This window comes from Chenopodium album, chromosome 4, assembly GCF_948465745.1.
Source record: "Chenopodium album chromosome 4, dcCheAlbu1.1, whole genome shotgun sequence".
NCBI classification, from domain to species: domain Eukaryota; kingdom Viridiplantae; phylum Streptophyta; class Magnoliopsida; order Caryophyllales; family Amaranthaceae; genus Chenopodium; species Chenopodium album.
The window spans coordinates 10,381,906-10,403,294 of record NC_137837.1 but is presented as its reverse complement, the minus strand read 5'-3'; the positions used below and the strand labels follow the sequence as shown (position 1 = coordinate 10,403,294).

At 38.3% G+C, this 21,389-nt stretch overlaps 1 protein-coding gene and 1 pseudogene across 1 annotated transcript; both read left to right on the top strand.

The window, feature by feature from the left end:
* Nucleotides 1-537: 537 nt before the first annotated feature.
* Nucleotides 538-2,562, top strand: LOC145628883 (aldehyde oxidase GLOX pseudogene; annotated as a pseudogene).
* Nucleotides 2,563-2,790: 228 nt separating this feature from the next.
* LOC145628882 (serine/threonine-protein kinase EDR1-like) lies at nucleotides 2,791-21,372 on the top strand. The gene is made up of 13 exons (XM_081681311.1): nucleotides 2,791-3,331; nucleotides 10,055-10,477; nucleotides 10,844-10,947; nucleotides 11,821-12,968; nucleotides 13,401-13,441; nucleotides 15,058-15,126; nucleotides 15,688-15,788; nucleotides 19,261-19,339; nucleotides 19,411-19,509; nucleotides 20,021-20,089; nucleotides 20,201-20,250; nucleotides 20,562-20,738; nucleotides 20,863-21,372. The coding sequence occupies exons 1-13, from the start codon at nucleotides 2,870-2,872 to the stop codon at nucleotides 20,996-20,998; spliced, it is 2,958 nt and encodes a 985-aa protein (XP_081537437.1). The 5' UTR covers nucleotides 2,791-2,869; the 3' UTR covers nucleotides 20,999-21,372.
* Nucleotides 21,373-21,389: the final 17 nt, after the last annotated feature.

Below are 21,389 nucleotides of genomic sequence, written 5' to 3'. Positions count from 1 at the left end.
TATGTCTGAAGAGTTGAGATGGTCAGGCCACAGCACTCCAGTGTGACACGTATCGGTCTGGCCTATTCTACCATCAAACATTCAAGCCGCATAAAATTCGTTTATTAAGCATCTGGTGATACCACCTATGGTATTATTATAAAAAGGTAGTACAAAGTGCTGGATGGCTTGTTCTTGCTGGTTGAACCAAAAGCCTATATTTGTATTTTAGGTAATACGGTTTTTTGTTTGTTTTTTTTTTTTTTTTTTTTTGAAATAGGTAATACGAGTATATTAATTCTTGCTAGTTGCTACTATCAAAATAAAATAAAATAATTAAAAAAAATATATTCTGCTGTTGAAGGGTGGTTGTTCCTTGATTATTTTTTGGGGGATAATTAAAAGAAATGTTGGTCTGTAAATAAGCAGGTTTATTGATACCATATTCTTTGAATTAGGTGCAATCTTTACCTCTATCCTTCAAAGCAGCTTAATCCAAGGATTTAGCGCCCTTCAGAGGTGATGTTTATAGAGGGATCACAATTTATTCATTCTTTTAGTTTTCATACTAATTTTCCAACTTTTTCCTACCAACTTCTTCAACTAAAGACTTCCAAACATTCAATTACTTACATTGTGCGATCAACTATCCATCATCATGCTCATCTTGTTTCTTCTGCTATCCTTGGCTATTGCCTCTTTTTCTCCGGCGAAATGCCAAAGCTCCTTATCAAACCTGCAAAGTCTAGGCGAGTGGCAAGTCTTGCATGAAAACATCGGCATATCAGCCATGCACATGCAACTTTTGCGCAACAATAAGGTTGTAATGTTTGATAGAACTGATTTTGGCCCTTCTAATATCTCCCTCCCTTATGGACGGTGTCGCCATGACCCCTCTGACATTGTCCTTCAAATGGATTGCACAGCACACTCAGTGTTATACGATATTGCTACTAATTCCTACCGCCCATTGATGGTCAACACCGACACTTGGTGTTCTTCGGGCTCTGTCCTTCCCGATGGAACTTTGGTTCAAACTGGTGGATATAACGATGGTGATCGTGCGGTACGTACAATTACACCTTGTGGATCAGATGATTGTGATTGGAATGAATACCCTAGTTATTTATCGGAGCGCAGATGGTATGCAACAAATCAAATTTTGCCTGATGGTCGTGTTATAGTAATTGGTGGTAGAAGAGTTTTCAATTACGAGTTCTTTCCTAGGACGTCTAATACATTTTCATCTTCCTCGTCGACGTTTTGGCTTGATTTCCTTTTGGAGACTCATGATGATGAGGAAAACAACTTGTACCCTTTTGTGCACCTATTACCAAATGGTGATTTATTCATCTTTGCCAACACTCGCGCTATATCATTTGACTATATTCAAAATAAACTAGTTAAGGAGTTCCCTCCCATTCCCGATGGAAATCCTCGCAACTATCCTAGCTCGGGCTCTTCAGTACTCCTACCTATTGATGAGAATAAACCCGGTGAAGTTGAGATCATGATATGTGGTGGCTCACATCACGGGGCATTCACACAAGCAATGTCAAATAGGTCATTTGTACGCGCAAACAACAATTGTGCACGCTTAATAGTCACTGATGCGAACCCTAGTTGGAATATGGAGGACATGCCAATGGCGCGTGTTATGGGGGACATGTTACTACTTCCAACCGGTGATATCCTCATTGTAAACGGCGCTGAATTAGGCACTGCTGGATGGGAGAATGCCGCAAATCCAGTCACTACTCCATTGATTTATCGTCCAAACAATGAAATTGAACATAGATTTTTCATCATGAGTCCATCACCAAGGCCTAGGATGTACCATTCCGCAGCCATTTTATTAACAGATGGACGAGTTTTAGTAGGAGGAAGCAACCCACATGTTTACTATAACTTCACCAATGTGGAATTTCCAACAGATTTAAGCATAGAAACATATTCACCACCTTATTTGTCAGCCGAACATGCACCTATGAGACCTAATATTATCTACGGTGATCAAGTAGTTGGCTACGAACAACCTTTTACAATCACATTCAATGTGCTACAATACCAATCCGACGATGTTGTGTCTGTTAACATTATTGCTCCATCGTTTACAACACACTCACTAGCTATGAATCAAAGGATGGTGGTTTTGAGAATGTTAAGGATTTCTCAAGTTTCATTAGGGATGTTTAATGTAGGAGTTATGGGACCTTCAACAAAAAATATTGCACCTCCTGGGTATTATTTGTTATATGTAGTTCATGCTGGTATACCAAGTTCTGGTATATGGGTAAAAATCCAATAAAGTTAGTGAAAACTCGTGTTAATGTACTTGCTATTTTTTTTTTTTTTATTTTTTTGAAACTATTTAATGAAAATATTTGTTTTTTAGCTTTACGTCTTTGAATTCTCATTTTTCTCTCAAATATTGGTAAATGGACTATCATTTCCTATTTATTTTCATGTCAATTATGAAAATCAAATATAGTAATCCGTAATAATTTAATAAAAACCATTTCCTTTCTTTTCTATTCATGTCAAATCCTTTAACCCAAAAAGACCAATATTATTAACTTGATACGTACATTATATGATTTATATCAAATCACTCTTTTTAAAATAATTTTTAAATATTTTTTTCATCAAGCGTGTCATCAAAAAGCGATAAAATCCCATTTTTTTCTCAAATAAAGTTAATAAACTCACCTTCTTCACACTTTCTCTTCTCTCTCCTCTCTCCTCTCTCCTCTATCGCCAAAATCTAGTTAGCATTTCCACACACTATATAACACAACACATTACACAAACAAACAAACTCATTCTTATTAGCGAAGTAAAAACTACATTAACACCAACATCACCAAAGAACGAACGAAGAACAGCAAAAATGAAGCACATTTTCAAGAAGCTTCACAAAAGTCATGACCTTAATCGTACTAACAATGAAACCCTAATTCCTCCTTCATCTTCATCTTCAACTTCATCTTCATCTTCATCTTCATCTTCTACTTCGCAATCTCAATCTCAACCTTCTACTTCTTCGTCGTCTTCGATGGCGGTGCAATCGCAGTCTGTAACCACCGATCAAGGCAATTCGCAGGTTTCCGGCGTCGGAAACTTGCCGCCGATGAAGAATGATCATCTTCGGCAAGGGGATTATTTTTCGTCTGAGGAGGAATTTCAGATGCAGCTTGCTTTGGCTATTAGTGCTTCGAATTCAGAGTTTCGAGATGATCCGGAGAATGATCAGATCCGTGCTGCTACTTTGTTGAGTTTGGGGAGGTCGAATTCTATTGATAATGGTCGAGATAAGGAGGATTCTGGTGAGGCTTTGTCGCGGCGGTTTTGGGTGAGTTTTTGAATTTGATTAATTAATTTGGGGATATTTTGATTGTGGAATTTGTTAATTGATGATGAAATGTAGGAACTTTCTGTTTTAATTTGTGTAATTTGTTGTTGGAATGCACTTTGTTTTGACCATGTTGATGTTAATTAGTGTTATCATGTTGCTGCTGCTGCTGCTGAAATCGGGGGAAGTTAGTTTGAGTAGAATATCGAACTAATTGAATTTATCGGTCTATTCGAATATAGGAGTTAACTGGTGGAGTGATGGACCTTCTCATTAGCAAAGATTGCGGTACAGGAAGGAAATGCTAATAAGGGTTTGCTAAAATGACCTGGGGAGGATTCTTAGTTTTGCCAATTTTTTTGTAATTGGCAAGCATTAGACTTTATTACATTTAGGAAGATAAATCTTCAATGCCTATTGTGACAGGATTAAGGGCTCAAACTAATTGCAATCAACCCACAACAATGAAGAACATGCAAGCACAACAACTAAGAACAACCATGAAGAAATTAAAGCAAATAAAAGGGAGACAAAGTTACCGTGGGAAAACCCGAGAACCGGGAGAAAAAAACCCACCTTGCACTATGGAGTAGTATTGATGATGAATGAATCAAGATTACAAGCATGAATTGTATAGAATTCCATTGCTCCTCACAAAACCTCTCATAAACCCTCTCTTAGTGTTTAAAGTTTGTGAATACTTGGGGAAGAAGCTAAGAAAAATATATATATAGATTAGGAGAATAAAGATGATCCAAGGGCTAGCAATTAAACAAGAAGCACGGGCTGAAATCGAGCCGTCGAAACAAAACAACAGGGGGTTCGGCCGAACCTACCCTGTGTTCGGCCGAACTTGAGGTGGTTCGGTCGAACCCCCTTTGGTTCGGCCACTCCTCCAAATTTGCAAATTTTTCACAACTCTCTGCCAAGGTTCGACCGAACCTCAGAGATGCTAGAACTATGTTCGGTCGAACTTCCTTCAACAAGCTTCCTCTTTGATTCTTCCTTATGCCTCCATATATTGATGCATCTCCACACTAATCCTAACAATCTCCCACTTGGAGATAGGATCAATAATGCATGCACCATAGACATCCATATATGCACTCCTTCCTCAAAAAACACTCAACACATTCATCAAAGCAATTTTTTCACCATAGCGCAACACTCCATCAAGTTAATGATGGAGTCCAATTGAGGTCCTACACAACCTCAATTTGTCACTAGAGACAACCTTAGTGAGCATATCCGCCGGATTCTTTGAACTGGCAATCTTCCTCAAACACATCGTGCCATCCTTCACCAAACTCCTAGTGTAGTGATAGCGTCTCTTGATGTGTTTAGTGCGATAATGAAACATAGGATTCTTAGCCAATTGAACCGCACTTTGGCTATCACTATACAACGCACAAACATCTTGTTTCATGCCCATTTCTTCGAGAAAACCCTTCAACCATTCCATCTCTTTTCCCGCTTCCGACATAGCCACATACTCGGCTTCCGTCGTAGACATAGAGACACACTTTTGGAGCTTGCTCATCCAACTAATGGCCGTACCACCAATAGTGTACACATACCCCGAAGTGCTTTTGCTTGAATCATAACATCCACCAAAATCGGCATCAACAAAACCTTCCAAAACAACTCCATTTCTTCCAAAGCAAAGAGCCATACTTGAAGTACCCAACAAGTACCTCAATAGCCACTTCACGGCTTCCCAATGTCTCTCACCCGGATTTGACATGAACCTATTCACAACTCCCACTGCGTGAGCAATATCGGGCCTCGTGCAAATCATAGCATACATCATGCTACCAACGGCCGAAGCATAAGGAACAATGGCCATTTTGTCCTTCTCTTCCCTTGTCTTTGGCAATCCTCCTTTGTCAACTTGAGCTCACTTGAAAGAGGTAAGCTTCGAGGCTTAGCATCCATCATGTTAAATCTTTTTAGCACCTTCTTAACATACTCCTCTTGAGATAACTTCAACACACCCGTTGAGCTATCTCTAGAAATTCTCATGCCAAGTATTTGCTTGGCCTCACCCAAGTCTTTCATCTCAAATCTTCTAGACAACTTCTTTTTCAAGCCATTGACAATTTGCATACTAGTTCCCGCAATCAACATATCATCAAACATACAAAAGTAAATAGATATAGCCATTATCATACCTTTGAAAGTAGCAACAATGATCACCTTCCGCTCTCATGAAACCATTGCCTAGCATGAAATTGTCAAACTTCTTGTACCATTGTCTCGGAGCTTGTTTCAACCCATACAGACTCCGTTTGAGCTTGCACACCCAAGTTCTCTTGACCCGGAACTTGAAACCCTTCCGGTTGCTTCATGTAGATTTCTTCCTCCAAATCACCATGTAAAAACGCGGTTTTTACATCCATTTGCTCAAGAAATAAGTTCTCCGAACCACTATAGCCAACAAGATTCTTATAGTGGTCAACTTCACAACCGGAGCAAAGATCTCATGCTAATCAATGCCCTCCTTTTGTGAAAAACCTTTCACCACAAGTCTTGCCTTGTACCGAATTGTACCATCCGGTTCTTCTTTCTTTCGAAATATCCACTTGCACAAAAGTGCTCTCTTGCCCTTAGGCAATTCAACCAACACCCAAGTGTTGTTTTTCTCCAATGAAGACATCTCATCTTCCATTGCTTGCTCCCACTTCAACGAGTCACCCATGCCCATTGCCTCTTGATAACATTCCGGTTCACCGGAATCCGTCAACAACAAATAATGCAAGGATGGAGAATATCGGTTTGGTGGCTTGATTGGTCTTGATGATCTTCTCACCGTTGATGGTGTAGAAAGCTCTCCTTGAACCACAACGGGCTCACCCATAACTACTCGTTCATCCGTCTCGAAATGATCATCATCATCCGAATCACTAGAATCCGAATCCATCAAAAGTGAATTGGCACCTCAGGTGGAAAATCCGTGGAGAGAGAATCAATAGGAGATGATTGTTGAATTGGCACCTCAACTTCTACTTGTTCAACCTCCTTGCCACTTTTAACTTCACCATCTAGTTCAACATATTTCCACTCATCTCCTATTGATTCTCTCTCCACGGATTTTCCACCAAAGTTGTCCTTATACAAGGAACTCTCATCAAAAGTGATGTCACAATGCCTAACAATCTTTCGATTCTTAGGATCCCACAATCTATAACCGTATTTCTCACATCTATACCCGATGAAGTAACATTTGATGGCCTTTGGGTCTAGCTTATCTCTCTTCTCGGATTGCAAATAGGCCACACAACCAAAGGTCTTCAAGTGAGTGTAGGACACCTCCTTACCACTCCACTTCTCCTCCGGTATCTTGAAGTCCAAGGGCACCGAAGGTCCACGGTTTATCAAGTAAGCCGCGGTACTAACGGCATCCGCTCAAAAACATTTTGGGAGGCCCGCAAACAACCTCATACACCTTGCCCTCTCAAGTAAAGTCCTATTCATTCGCTCCGCTACCCCATTTTGGCGAGGTTTACCGGGAATGGTCCTCTCCAAAACAATGCCATGCTCCTTACAAATGTTTTTGTAAGCTTCCAACTCATACTCTCTACCATTGTCGGACTTGATTGCCTTAATCTTCTTGCCCGAAACATTTTCAACCTCCGCCTTCCAAGTCTTGAACTTCTCATTCACTTCCGACTTGTGCTTCATGAAATATACCCATACTTTTCGGGTTGAATCATCAATGAAGGTGACAAAATAGTGAGAACCACCAAGGGACTTGATGGAGTATGGGCCCCAAACATCCGTGTGCACAAGTTCTAGCTTCTCCTTCTTCAAGGACCGTTTGGTTTTTGTGAAAGACACCTTCTTTTGCTTCCCAAAAACACATGTCTCACAAAATTGCATGTCGATTGATTTCAACCTCGACAACTTACCCTTTGAAGCTAGCAATTTCATCCCTTTCTCACTCATGTGACCAAGCCGAGTATGCCAAAGCTTAGTCTCATCATTTGCGGTTGTAGCAATCATGCTTTTACACCCTAAGGTAGTGTACAAAGTACCAGTCTTCGTGCCCCGAGCCACCACCATAGCTCCCTTTGACACCTTCCAAGTACCTTCACCAAACATGGTTCTAAAACCGCTTGAGTCTAGTTGACCCACCAGAAATCAAATTCTTCCTTAGCTTAGGTATGTACCTAACATCTTCAAGCTTCCATGAGCTCCCACTTGAAGTCTTGATCATAACATCTCCCTTCCCCACAATATCCAACGGTTCATCATCCGCAAGGTACACCTTTCCAAACTTACCACTCTTGAAGTTTTGAAAAATCTCCTTACATGGAGAAGAATGAAATGAGGCTCCCGAATCAAGGATCCAAGACTTAATGGGACTATCAACGCTCAAGATCAATGCATCACCAAGTTCATCACTTGATGCCAAGCTAACCGATGAACTAGCATCATCATGGTTCTTGTGGTTTGAACCACCCTTCTTCTTGGGATTAGGACAATCCCTCTTAGTATGTCCCTTCACACCACAACCCCAACACACAATGTTCACCTTTCCTTTCGACTTACTCCTCCCTCTAGACTTCGATCTTCCCCTTTGAGCACCTCTTTGTTGTCTTCCACGTCCTCTACCTTCACTAGAATATGCACCACCTGATGACTCACCCGAGTTCTTCCTTCTCAAGCTCTCACTCAAGATTAAGTCTCTCACATCATCACATTTCAACTTCGTATTCCCGGAGGAGTTGCTAATGGCGGCTACAACGGTATCCCAACTTCTAGGCAACGATGACAACAAAATCAAGGCCTTCACTTCATCATCAAATTTGATCTCAACCGAAGCTAGTTGAGAGATTATCGAATTGAATTCATTTATGTGTTCCGGGGTGGAACCACTATCATTCATCTCAATTTCAAACAAACGACGCATCAAGAACACCTTGTTCATAGCCGATGGTTTCTCATACATATTGGTCAATGCTTTGATCACACCGACCGTCGTTGTCACATCTTTGACATTGTAAGCAACACTCTTTGCCAATGTCAACCTAATCACTCCAAGAGCTTGTCTATCCAATATTTTCCACTCTTCTTCCTTCATCCCCGATGGTTTACTAGAAAGAGGCAAAAATAGGTTCTTTTGATACAAATAGTCCTCCATTTGCATCTTCCAAAACCCAAAGTCTTTCCCATCAAACTTCTCAATTTTTAACTTGCCTTCCTCCATTGCAAATCAAACACACAAAGTTCACAATAGGTTTTCAACATCAAAGAATGCAACTTGACACCCAAGATTCAATCTTTGAATACCTAAAGACTCAAACTTTGTAACTCAATCACAAATTCAAGTTCAACACAACCCAAAATCACTAAAACACCAAAGATTCAACCTTGGCTCTGATACCAATTGCCAGGATTAAGGGCTCAAACTAATTGCAATCAACCCACAACAATGAAGAACATGCAAGCACAACAACTAAGAACAACCATGAAGAAATTAAAGCAAATAAAAGGGAGACAAAGTTACCGTGGGAAAACCCGAGAACCGGGAGAAAAAAACCCACCTTGCACTATGGAGTAGTATTGATGATGAATGAATCAAGATTACAAGCATGAATTGTATAGAATTCCAATGCTCCTCACAAAACCTCTCATAAACCCTCTCTTAGTGTTTAAAGTTTGTGAATACTTGGGGAAAAAGCTAAGAAAAATATATATATAGATTAGGAGAATAAAGATGATCCAAGGGCTAGCAATTAAACAAGAAGCACGGGCTGAAATCGAGCCGTCGAAACAGAACAGCAGGGGGTTCGGCCGAACCTACCCTGTGTTCGGCCGAACTTGAGGTGGTTTGGTCGAACCCCCTTTGGTTCGGTCACTCCTCCAAATTTGCAAATTTTTCACAATTCTCTGCCCCAAGGTTCGACCGAACCTCAGAGATGCTAGAACTATGTTCGGTCGAACTTCCTTCAACAAGCTTCCTCTTTGATTCTTCCTTATGCCTCCATATATTGATGCATCTCCACACTAATCCTAACATATTGAATATTTTTCTTGGGACTATGATTGAGATGAGATGAGATGTTTAGTTTCAGTTGTAAACTATACCTTGGGTAGTAATTCGTTTTACGTCTAAAGTTGCTATTTGTATTCGTGGACCTAATGAACATAGTATTTCTAGTTTCAATTAATTTAGGGACGTTGGTTATCACATTGCTCCTTCATAATTAAGAACTTATGTATTTTGACCATAAACTCTTTGTGATACTTCACTCAAAACCTCCATGCTTCTTCATCCTCTATCCTCCTGCCCTTTGCCATCTTTGGTCATGCTAGTGAGTTGAAGAGGGGGTGCTTGAGAAATACTTTAGTAAATCACCTTAAAATTCAATGTATTATATTTTTTTGGGCACCTTATGATGGTAACATTGGTTTTTATCTTTGGTATCCAAAGGAGGAGCTATATAGTTCCCATTGTCGGATTTATTCTAGTAAAAGGGTAAAGGTAAGTGTTTTGGGCTGGGTTGTAGGCAAATTTGAATCACCTTTTTTATTCAAGGAAATTCAAGCACATGAAGGAAGCCTATAAGTCTATAACTCTTGCTTAGTTGCTTGGATAGCAGTAGATATGATTATGTGCTTCTAATTAGTGCTTAATAGTGAGATTTTGTTTATTTACCCTATGATGACAATATATGCTGCTGTTTTTGGTGTGCTGAAATTGAAATTTTGCTTTACCAGGATTACAATGTACTTGATTATGAGGAGAAGGTGGTCGATGGTTTCTATGATATATTTGGTATATCAGTGGATCCAACAGTCCAAGGAAAGATGCCATCTCTTGTAGACCTTGAAACAAATGCTGGTGATTCCGGATTTGAAGCTGTGATAGTCAATAGAACAATTGATCCAACACTTGTGGAGTTGGAGCAAATTGCACATTGTTTTGCACTAGACTGCCCTGCATCCGAGATTGGCACTCTGGTTCAAAGGGTCGCTGAACTTGTGACAGAACACATGGGAGGACCGGTTAGGGATGCAGGAATTGTGTTAGCAAAGTGGATGGAGATCAGCACAGAACTAAGAACATCTCTTCATACAAGTGTTTTTCCCATTGGCTCTGTAAGGGTTGGCTTATCACGCCATCGGGCTTTGCTCTTTAAGGTTAGTGAATGGATTACAAATTACTTCTTGATGTTGATTCAATGTGTTCTTTTGATTTTATTGCACCACGTTAGATTAACATGGGTGATCTATTTATTTAAACCTAGTACAATCGTCTTTGATGCAATAGACAGTAAACCTGTACATGAACTTATGCAAACCAAGGTAAAGGCAGTATCTCCCAAAATATAAGGACTAGACACAAAATATAAGGAGCCCTATTTCATAAACTTGATGTCAACTCAGCAAAGACATCCTTCCCTTTTGATGTTGAGTGCAGAGAAAGCAATGCTCCATCAGCATTTAATTGGGACGTATATATATGTTTACTCAATTTAATTGCCTTGTACATGTCCTAACTTGTAGGTTTTAGCCGATAATGTGGGTATAAAATGTAGACTCGTGAAGGGAAGTCATTACACTGGCATTGAAGATGATGCGATCAACTTAATAAAGATGGCTGACGATAGGTAATTAGTATGCTGTTGATGCAATCATTTTTTTCCATATATAAAAATACTCCTACATATGCATTGTAAGCACATGATCTTCTTGGATTCTAATACTTTGATATGTTATTCTATGAACTTGCTGACTTCATTTAGTGACAAATTAAGCTTTCTAGCTCCATGACCTCCTTTCTCTTTTGAAAATAGCTGAAGAATATATATCGAGTGAAAGGGAATTATAAATTCAGTAATTTATCTGTATATATATTAGAGTTATGGTTCAAAAGCTTATTATTTGTCAGCTGTGCCCCCCCGCCCCCCCCCCCCCCTCCCCCCCCCCCCCCCCCCCAAAAAAAAAAAAAAAAGAGAGAGAGAAAGGAAAGAAAAAGATTAAACATTTTTGCATTCAGTCTCGTTTTTAATCAAGGTCAAAGATTAATTGACAGAAATCTCAAGCTTCTTTAAATATTGAGCTTATAGCTCTTCAAGTAGCTGCATTTTTTTTTTTTACAAGTGCTCTTTACGTAGCTATGTAAGCTTACTATTCTCTCCATGGTTTATTTTTCCCACTTGCTTTTGCGTGGTCATCAAGAAAGAAGGGTTAATAGTGGGATCATTGGAATCACGTGGGTAGTTTATGTGAGGGATGGTAGAGGAAAGGAGCAGAAATTGAATTTGTATTGTAAGTTCTCTTAGAAAAGGCTCTTTAATTCCTAAAAGCATTTGTTTTGACTTGGACATTCTTTAATGTTAGTAGAACAGCATCTAGCCCGCCCACCCACCCCCCCCCCCCCCTTTTTTTTTTTAAAAAAAACATATAATTACCTGATGGCAATGCATAGTAGCTCTTGTGTCTCCGCCTTTTCCCATTTAACTATCTGATAAATTACACAGGGAATATTTGGTTGATCTCATGGCAGCCCCAGGAACACTTATACCTGCTGATGTATTAAGTGGGAAGGATTCTTCTGTTCCAGTGTACAACCACAAACTAAATAAGATCCCCTCTGTCCAGCCATCAAATGACTCTGAATTTCCTTGTGCCAGACCGAAGCCCATTAATTCAGGATCAAGTGGGGGCTCTCCTGTTGACAATAATTTTCAATTTGGTCGGAATTCAGTCTTTGGAAAGACAGAATCATTACCTTTTTCATCAAGCACCAGCAATGACATGGGTGCTGGCCCTTCTAGAGCCTCCAGCCAACCAAACCCAAACAGTCAATTAGATTTGCCGTCAACATCAGCAGTGGGGGCGTCTTTGTTCAAACCACATCGTGGAGCCCTTGCAGTAGGTGATGGTTCTAGGATGAATGTTAATGTGGTACCCTATAATCAAGGTACTGCTGATGACTCAAGAAATCTTTTTGCGGAACTTAATCCATTCCATTTACGAGTTTCTGGGCAAGCTGCACCGCAAAACAAACCCAAATATGAAATTGATGAGTCCCAGAGATTTAGGAATGATGCTATCTCCAGAAAACCACCTTCTCCCATGATGTGGAAAAACCATCAGGCTGTGAACTATGTTCCCAGGAATAAAGACCGTGATTTAGTTGACAGTCTTCTTCCAAGAAGTAACCATGGAAACAAGGATTCCAGAATGGCACCAGCAACTACATTGAGCACATCAGCTGCTGAAATTTTTTATCAAAATGGCTCTCAGTTGGAGAGTTCAATTCTGAATGGTGTAAATGTCAATGTTGGCAGTTCTGTTAATGTTGCTACAACTGCTGCACCTGGCAATGGTGAGAATGACAAACCTCTTCCAGTGGAAGTTGGGATTGCCTCCCAAACGAAAGATTCCCTGAAGGAAGCAACCTCATCTGGTGACATGCTTGGTCAGGGAAATGAATGCAAGAGAGTTGGTACTGGTGGTGCCAAGTGCACAACTGAGGGATTTATAGGAACAGGATATATATTAAATGATTCTAGTCTGAGACCAGTGGATTCTGATGGAAAAGCAGTTGATCAAGTGCTTGATGATGTGGGTGAATGTGAAATCCTGTGGGAGGACCTTGTTATAGGTGAAAGGATTGGATTAGGTATAAACTTTTATTACGTAGTATTTTTATCATGATAGAGTTGAGGGTATTGCTCCTTAAATCAATTTTTTATATTGGGTTACCTGCTCATCTAAGATATCATTTGTGTTTGTATGGGTTATATGTTCTCTGCCAACATCTTTCCTTTTCTTGACTTTGGCGGTTATCTGTTAGCTGAAATTTATGTTTAGGGCCCTTTAGGCCTTAATTCTCCTGGTAAGTGGTAGCAGTTATTTGGTTGGAGAAGATGCATCTCTTTCTACTATACCTGGCTAGAATCACTAGATTAAATTGAAGGAAATTTTTAAACCTAGTGTTCTATAGGTTGATTGCCTTCGTTTTCTCATTTTTTGTTTTAGTGGAATGCTCTTCCTTGAGTTATTCTTTTTCATTTCATTGTTTGATTTGTTCTTTGCTTATGCTGGACAATAGGTTCATATGGGGAAGTCTACCATGCAGACTGGAATGGCACGGTATGTTCTATATTGTCACATCTGTAAGGAAAAGGTGTTGACTTTTGTTATTTTTTTCAAATGATGTTGCCTAGTGTCTACTTGTGTGTGTGATATTTTTTTTTTGCCTTAATTAAAATGCTGAATGAATTTGCTGTGTAGCTGTTAAGTATTCTTTATAATTAATACTTAATTTTGTTTGATGAGACTATTTTTCTCTAAAAAAAAATTGATAGCAATTTAGCTTCTGAAAATTATGAATGTGTACATGTGTACTACTGCATTATGACATACATGAATGAAGACATTTTATTCTTTATGATACCGTATTTGTTTTCTTTAGTTTTTAGACTTTTTACATGATGAATGTCACCTTTGGTCTTCCCATCCCCCAAAAATATTGCTTTAATGTTACTAGATATTGTACACATAATTTGCATTGAAGCTGTAATTATGTGAGTAAAGTGACAAATATTCACACACACTAAAATGATTAATTGAACCAAATTTGATCTTTAAATTAGTATCTCATCTTTTTTCAGTATACCCACCTCAATCCCAAAGCTACTAAGAGATTTTGAGGTTTTTGGGTCACAAAATCTAATTCCTTATTTAATTGAACTTTCACCCGAGCTCGAGTAGGTACATCTAGTATTGGTCTCCCAAAAAAACTATAAAACTGAGTATAAGCATCAGTTATGTCATACTTTTGATGATGTGACTAATTATTGTTTTAAGATAAATTTAAAAAGAAGCCGAAAATCTCCCACACCCTTTCTTGTAGTATGTCTCTAATAACACAAATTGACTTTGTTGGCAATGTAATAATTGAGCTACCCTGCCTTCTTAAAAAAATGAGGCAAGTCATTTGTTGTTTCGTTTGTCAAGCCCCCCCCCCCCCCCCCCCCCCCCTTTTTTTTTTTTTGTTTTTTGAAGTGCCTTGAAAAATCAAAGTTGTTGAGGGGAACAAATAATCTTTTGAAATTTTAAGAGAAAGGGAGAAGTTTGTGTTGTTTGTTTAAAGAATTTAGAGTGCTTCAATTAAAGGAGATGGAAAGGAAGAAGGAAAGGGTGTTCTTAGCTTATATGACCATTATTTATCTATATTTTTTGTTAACAATGTTTTTATCCCCCTTGTTAAGAAAGTACCCCGTAACATCTTTTGCCACTTTATCAAGTTACTCGAGCATGACTAATGGTGTTAGTTTGGGTTCAATAGTGTTAAACGGATGCATAATTGTGATTCTCCGAGAATTACCCAGATTTAGGGGTTTTTGGTTGTATCAATGTTTCCATAAATTAATGGGTGAATGGGTTAATGCGTTTTTTTTTTTGTTGAGTTTGGGTTAAATCGACTCAAGTGTTAGGGTTGAATGTTACTAATTTGCTATGTTAATTTTTTTTCAAGTCAATCTGATAGTAGTTGTAAAAGTGGTCTATTGTTTAAACTTTATGCTACGGATGAGCAGGTGATTTGTGTAAACATATTTTATGCTTTTCACGCTAATTGTCTTGCCTTGATATGATGATGGCATTGGTCTGTAGTCCTTTCTTTGTTGCAGTTGGGATGCATCTTTAATATTTTGTCAGAGAAATCCAAGAACTTAAAAGTTTTCATGGCACTTTTTACACTGCAGGAAGTTGCTGTCAAGAAATTCTTGGACCAGGATTTCTCTGGGGCTGCCTTAGCAGAGTTTAAAAGAGAGGTGAGTGCAATGCTCTGCTTTTGTATAAAATCAAGTATTACATCTACCTGCTTGAAATATCATCTTTATTTGTTACTTTCTTTTCTACTATGATCATTCACTATATAAAAACATAAAAATATGGGAGCAAGGAAATTTTTTTCCAGTAAGAATACTAGTACAATATGTTCCATGTTATGAGGCAGGTTGAGGGAAGGGGTTTTTGTAGGTTCTGAAGTAAGAAAGCTAAAGGTGGCATGTGAAAGTTTACAAGTATATTGCCATAGAACTTTGTGCTTCCTAAGTTTGTGTTACACCCCCCCCCCCCTCCCCCCACACCCCACCCCACACACATACACAAAAAAGCTGTCGTTATCTGAACTTTGGACAATTGAAGTTGAAATATTTAATTATTTTGTATGTAAGATAATGCTCAGATGCATTGCATGATTTTGTTGCTTGTTCATATTATGTCAAACTTATGGATTTGCGGCTATGTTTCTAAAGCTAATCACAAGCGTTTCATAAATATTCGTGTAATTGGCAGTTAATTGATTCCTTTGCATTACCCAATAATTACAGGTCCGTATAATGCGCAGATTACGCCATCCCAACGTTGTCTTATTTATGGGCGCCGTTACTCGCCCACCGCACCTGTCAATTGTGTCTGAATTTCTTCCAAGGTATTGCTCTTTTTTCTCTGTTTACATGGGTGGCATTATGTAAGGTTATCTTTTTAGGAAACCATACAGCTTGGAAACCAAACTGAAAGGAAACAGAAGTCAAAACAAAAAGATGGCAGTTTACAGAAACAGTTTGAAACAAGGGAATGTCATTTTTGAAACAGTTTGAAACAGGGGAATGTCAGTTTGAACAGTTTTAAAGAATCTATTTTTATTAATAATTCACTTTAACTCCTGCCAGTTTTAAAGAATCTGTGTTTATTTATAATTAACTTTTACTCCTGCCATAAAGTTTTTTATTATTACATATTTTGTTAGTTTTTTTAACATAATATGTAGAAAACGAATTTCAGAATATCTCTAATGATGATTTATGCCAGTTGATTTTTAAAAAGAGGTAAAATCACCCCAAAGCATACAAATGACATTTTATGATTTGATATAGTATATTCCTTGCTGTCTCTGGTTAATTGGTTACAATTAGCAAAGGTCAAACGAAATGATAAAATACCTGAATTATGGAATTATTTCACCTGCTGAACTTGAACGTTAATCGGGTAAATTTAATGGATTTGTTTGAGTATATGAGGTTCATAAATATTATCCTTATAAAGGGAATTGTCTTTGTTACATATACAATTATATATGCTCTGATAATATTCTCCCTCGGGTTCTTGGAGTTCTTCCTAGAGATATAAGAAAGTGGATCCTTCTTTTACTTATTGGATAGTACATAGAAAGTCGTTAAAAGACATGAATATTACCAATGGTGGACTCATGTGGTGGGTTGGGGGGGGGGGGTAAGGGAGGGAAAAAGATAAAATGATCTTTGCCAGAAAAGGGAAGAAGTAAAGTAGGGAAGAATTCAAAGGAATGGAAGGAGTAATTAGGTTTTGTCATGCTTCTGTAGTTCTGTACATCATGACCTTAGTAATTCTAGAGCTAGTTTTATAAAACTTACGGAGTTTTTTTTTTTTTTTTTTGAATGATACTCTGCCTTTCATCTCTTTGAGTCAGGAAAGCCGTTAATAACTATCACAATACGTCCTCCTTCCAAGAATTGTTTGAACACTTTTTTAGGCATGGAGTTATATATGATTAGTTGTTTAGATGCTATTAATTACTACTCCACTAGGCTTGACACATAGTTTAAAAAAAAGCATAGGGTGGGGAACTAAAGTGAGGATTTTATGGTATAAACTATGAAGTATTGATGGTGGGGGTATATGTAGTTGGTAGTAGGAGAGGGATAATATCAAAGTAGTGAAAGTGGGATTAGCGAGAGAAAGAGATAATAGTGGACCCTTAACAAAAATAGAAGTTTTGCAATTGATCAAAAATGGATGAAAAAGGAAAGTGTTGCAATTTACTAGAAACAGATGAAAAAAGGATTATTATGCTACATGGACTTGGATAGAAAGATTCGAAACGGGTACAGATTCGAGTGTCCGATACATCAATCTCGAAATTTCAGGACACGGGGACTCAGTACAAGTTTTGGACACAGGTATAGGGACACGACAATTAATGTATAAAATTTATAATTACAATCTTTCAATGCTAAGAAAATCTACTTTAATAAAGTTTTTTAAAAAAAGTTTTAGATATATTAAAAATTACTTCTTTTAAAAAATTCACTATTATAAAAAATACAAGCATTGTGCATAAAAAAAAAAAATAAAAAAAAATAAAAAAAAAATAAAAAATAAAAAATAAAAAATTTGAGGATGAAAAATCATAATTATGCTGTAAGTAGGGATTTTTTTTTTTTACTTTTTGATACTTCACACGTCATCTCTTCACCCACCTTCCCCACTTTTCACTCTCTAGTCTTTGTTTTTGCTACTCAGTACTGTACAATATTTCTTTTCTTCTTTATTATTATTATTTTTGTTCTTTTTTCTTTCTGGTTTCTCTCCGACCACCTCCCAAGTTGGAGTCCCAACCAACCGGCAAGGATGAGAATATGGCTATGGTAGTTGCCTCACATGTGCGACAAAAAGCCCTCATAAATAGATGAGCTAATTTATGAATCTAGGGTTTATACAACTAGGAATGTCTGAGTGCATTTTGCCGAGTCGGAGCCGAATTTTCATACCCATGTCAGTGTCGTGTCGTGTCGACACGGGTGTGCGATGATTATTGGCGAGTCCATGTAACAGAGAAGGATTATATGATAGGAAAGTGGGTGTGACAAGAAAGGATTATATGATAGGAAAGTGGGTGTGACAAGAGATGATGGTATATTTTATTATTAAAAAAGTAGATGTGATAGAAGATAATGGGTTATGGTTTTTGTTGATTGTGAGGTTGTGACTTTAACTTTTTGGTAGTATAAAGAAAGATGTGTAAGAATAATATTGGAATCTTTTCCAAATTAGGAGTGTTTATACAGCTTGTTTTTCCTAATAAACCCTTGGCTTAGGGATGGCAATCTAGTCCGGATCCGACCCTACTCCGCCCCGATCCGAGGTAAAATATCCGCTCCGAGTCCGAGAAGAAAGTAATCCGAGTTCGACTCCGTTAAAATAATCCGACTCCGAGTCGGAGGAGGGTTGGAGTCGGATCCTACAAAAAATCCGAGAAAAAAATCCGACTCCGACAAATGTCCGACTTTAACGGATTATCCGACTCGGACTCCAATAGATAGTGGATTTTGTGTGGGTCATGGTGGCATTGGGTGTGGGTTGCAAAGGCCCAAATAGGCCAACATCTCAAAGTATATTGAATAATGAAAAAAAAAACTCGAAGTCGGGTCGGATCGGAGTCGGAGTCGGAGGTCGGATATTAAAGTCGGAGTCGGAGTCGGAGTCGGATGTCGGAGTCGGATTTAACCTCCGACTTCCTGTCGGGTCGGAGTCGGATTGAGCATAATCCGCTCCGAGTCCGACCCGTTTCCATCTCTACCCTGGCTAGAGATTGTAATTTATATGGAGTTTGGTTCTGTATTTCATGCGGGTTTTAAACACATAATATTGTGACCTGTATCAACATTGGGAAAAATGGGAATGGAATTTTCTGCTGATGGTTGGATTTAAAAGAAAGTTCTAAGGATCCCGGTCTCTTACTTGATTGCTATTTAGGTTAGTTCAATGAGGGGAGAAAAGAAGAGAGAGAGGGGGGGGGGGGGGGGGGGGGGTGAAGTTTATAATTTAGATTTGTTTTGGATAATTTGAAATTTAAATTCTGAAATGATTGACTGTATATCTCCGTCCCAAAAAGTTTGCCTAGAATTTTTTTTGACTGATTCTATATTTCTATGTATTCTTGCTTTGTTGGCATCTTGAGTTATTCATCTTAATTCAAACATTTTACATGCTTTTGACCAGCCAAACTTCCATCTGTTGTTATCTGTATTGGGGGACCCCAGGGGGTGGGGTGAGGTGGCAGATATGAGATTACAAATTGTTCGTTATTTATTTGCATAATGGTAGAAAGTAATTATATGTGATTTTTTTCCCTTGCTTTGTAGAGGAAGCTTGTACCGGATACTTCATCGTCCCAATTGTCAGATTGACGAAAAGCGTAGAATAAAAATGGCACTTGATGTGGTATGGTTCTTTCACTTTCCACTATTTTGGAGTCCATAGAAGTATACCTTTGACAATCATCTCGTTCGCAGGCGAGGGGCATGAATTGCTTGCATACAAGCACACCAACAATTGTGCATCGTGATTTAAAGTCGCCTAATTTATTAGTTGACAAGAATTGGAATGTGAAGGTAATTTGGAAATTTCAATGAGTTGCCTTTTCAGTTGAAATTTTGGTTGGCATTTTGTGATGTAGTCATATCTTCATCACAATCTATTTGCATCATATGTACAACGTGGCCATGATGAGCTTTACCATGAAAAAAGTGTTAGTGGAGTTGAACTATCTTGTGACCTACCTGCCTTAGAAAGTAACAGCTTTTGCATTTTTTTTAGCACTGAAATTTCTTCATTTAGGTACTGCCTTGAATTGTTTGTTAGGAATCTACATTATATACTGAAAATATTTTTTCTGTTTACAAGGCTGTATGTTATCCATCCTTTACCTTCTTTATATTAAGGACAAAGAGGAAATTGAGTGTGGTAAAGATAACTCCGTGTAACTATATGCATGCAGGTTTCTTCTAGGGAGTTAATAGATTTGTGAATAATAAATCAAAATCCTTCTCTGGCATTTCCTTTCTTCCCCCCCTTGGCATGCTAGAGTGATATCACTTCGGTAACAAGAATTTGTCACTGCAGGTTTGTGATTTCGGATTGTCAAGGCTGAAGCATAATACATTTTTGTCATCTAAATCAACTGCTGGAACTGTAAGAGCATTGAACCTGACGATTAAAAGTTAAACTTTTTTTATTTTAAATTTAAATTGTTTCGGTATGTATGTTATATTACTCTAACAAAGACACTCTTTGTTGTAATAGCCTGAATGGATGGCTCCTGAAGTGCTTCGAAATGAACCATCGAATGAGAAGTGAGTGCCTTGCTTGATTGCATTTCTTTCTCCTATGAATTCACCTGTATTCTAGTTGCCTGGTATATATCTGTAAAACCAATCACACTCACCCCACCCCCCACCCCCCCTTCCTCCGGCCTTAAAACAAATGTACATACCTTATATATGTGCCAAAATATTGCGCTTGTAATGTTAGCTTTCTTCTTGCAATTGAAGATATGATTAAATGCTTCGAGTGAGAACCTGTCCTAGATGAACTGCACTAGTCCTAATAAAAAATGCCCTTATTACCAATGACTGAGTTAAATCTTGTTCTTGTTGGACATCAGATGTGATGTATATAGCTTTGGAGTGATATTATGGGAGCTTGCAACTCTCAAGTTGCCTTGGAGTGGGATGAACCCGATGCAAGTTGTGGGCGCCGTGGGTTTCCAGAATCGGCGCCTAGACATCTCCAAGGAACTTGATCCTTTGGTTGCTAGGATAATACTGGAATGTTGGCAAACGTAAGTTCTATTGTCTCTATCTGTTAGCCACACCCCCATCTTGATCTTTCTTGTATTAAAGGTGTTTCTATTAGTTTAAGGTCAAATTTATGCATTCAAACTCATTTTATGTCATAATTTCCAGGGAGCCGAACCTGCGCCCTTCATTTGCACAACTTTGTGTAGCCTTGAAGTCCTTGCAGCATCTTGCTCTCCCGTCCAATGTTGACCAGCAAAGTTCAGTGACTCAACATGAAATTTCTGTAAATTCAACGCCTTGATTGCCAAGTGTGAATAAAGATTTTATATTCTTGGATAGTTGGATGTAGTTGTGGATAAGGTTTAGCAAAAGTAAAAATCTGATGCAGGGGAAAAGAAATACTAAACACAAGAATAGGAAAAAATTGATAAAAGGCATCCTCTGGGCAGTTTTCCATTGTCAATGTAAGTAGTAATTATATTTCGATTACAGGAGCCACAGCAGTCCGAAGGGAATGTCAGCCGCAAAATTTTGTACAGAGATGTGCATAGCTTCTGATGCAAATATTGTGATGTACTTCGTATATATGTATGTCTATACACATCTATACCTAATTTTATGAAATATAACATGGAATTGTGAAAATGATATGTACAGAAATTTGATTTCGATCTATTGCGTTTATCTGATTA

Bases quoted from the DNA above. Each gene is read 5' to 3' on its own strand.
- LOC145628882 (XM_081681311.1), top strand. From the start codon at position 2,870: ATGAAGCACATTTTCAAGAAGCTTCACAAAAGTCATGACCTTAATCGT. The intron at 15,127-15,687 runs GTGAGTGCAATG...CAATAATTACAG, and splicing joins TAGCAGAGTTTAAAAGAGAG to GTCCGTATAATGCGCAGATT. The intron at 20,090-20,200 runs GTAAGAGCATTG...TTGTTGTAATAG, and splicing joins CTAAATCAACTGCTGGAACT to CCTGAATGGATGGCTCCTGA.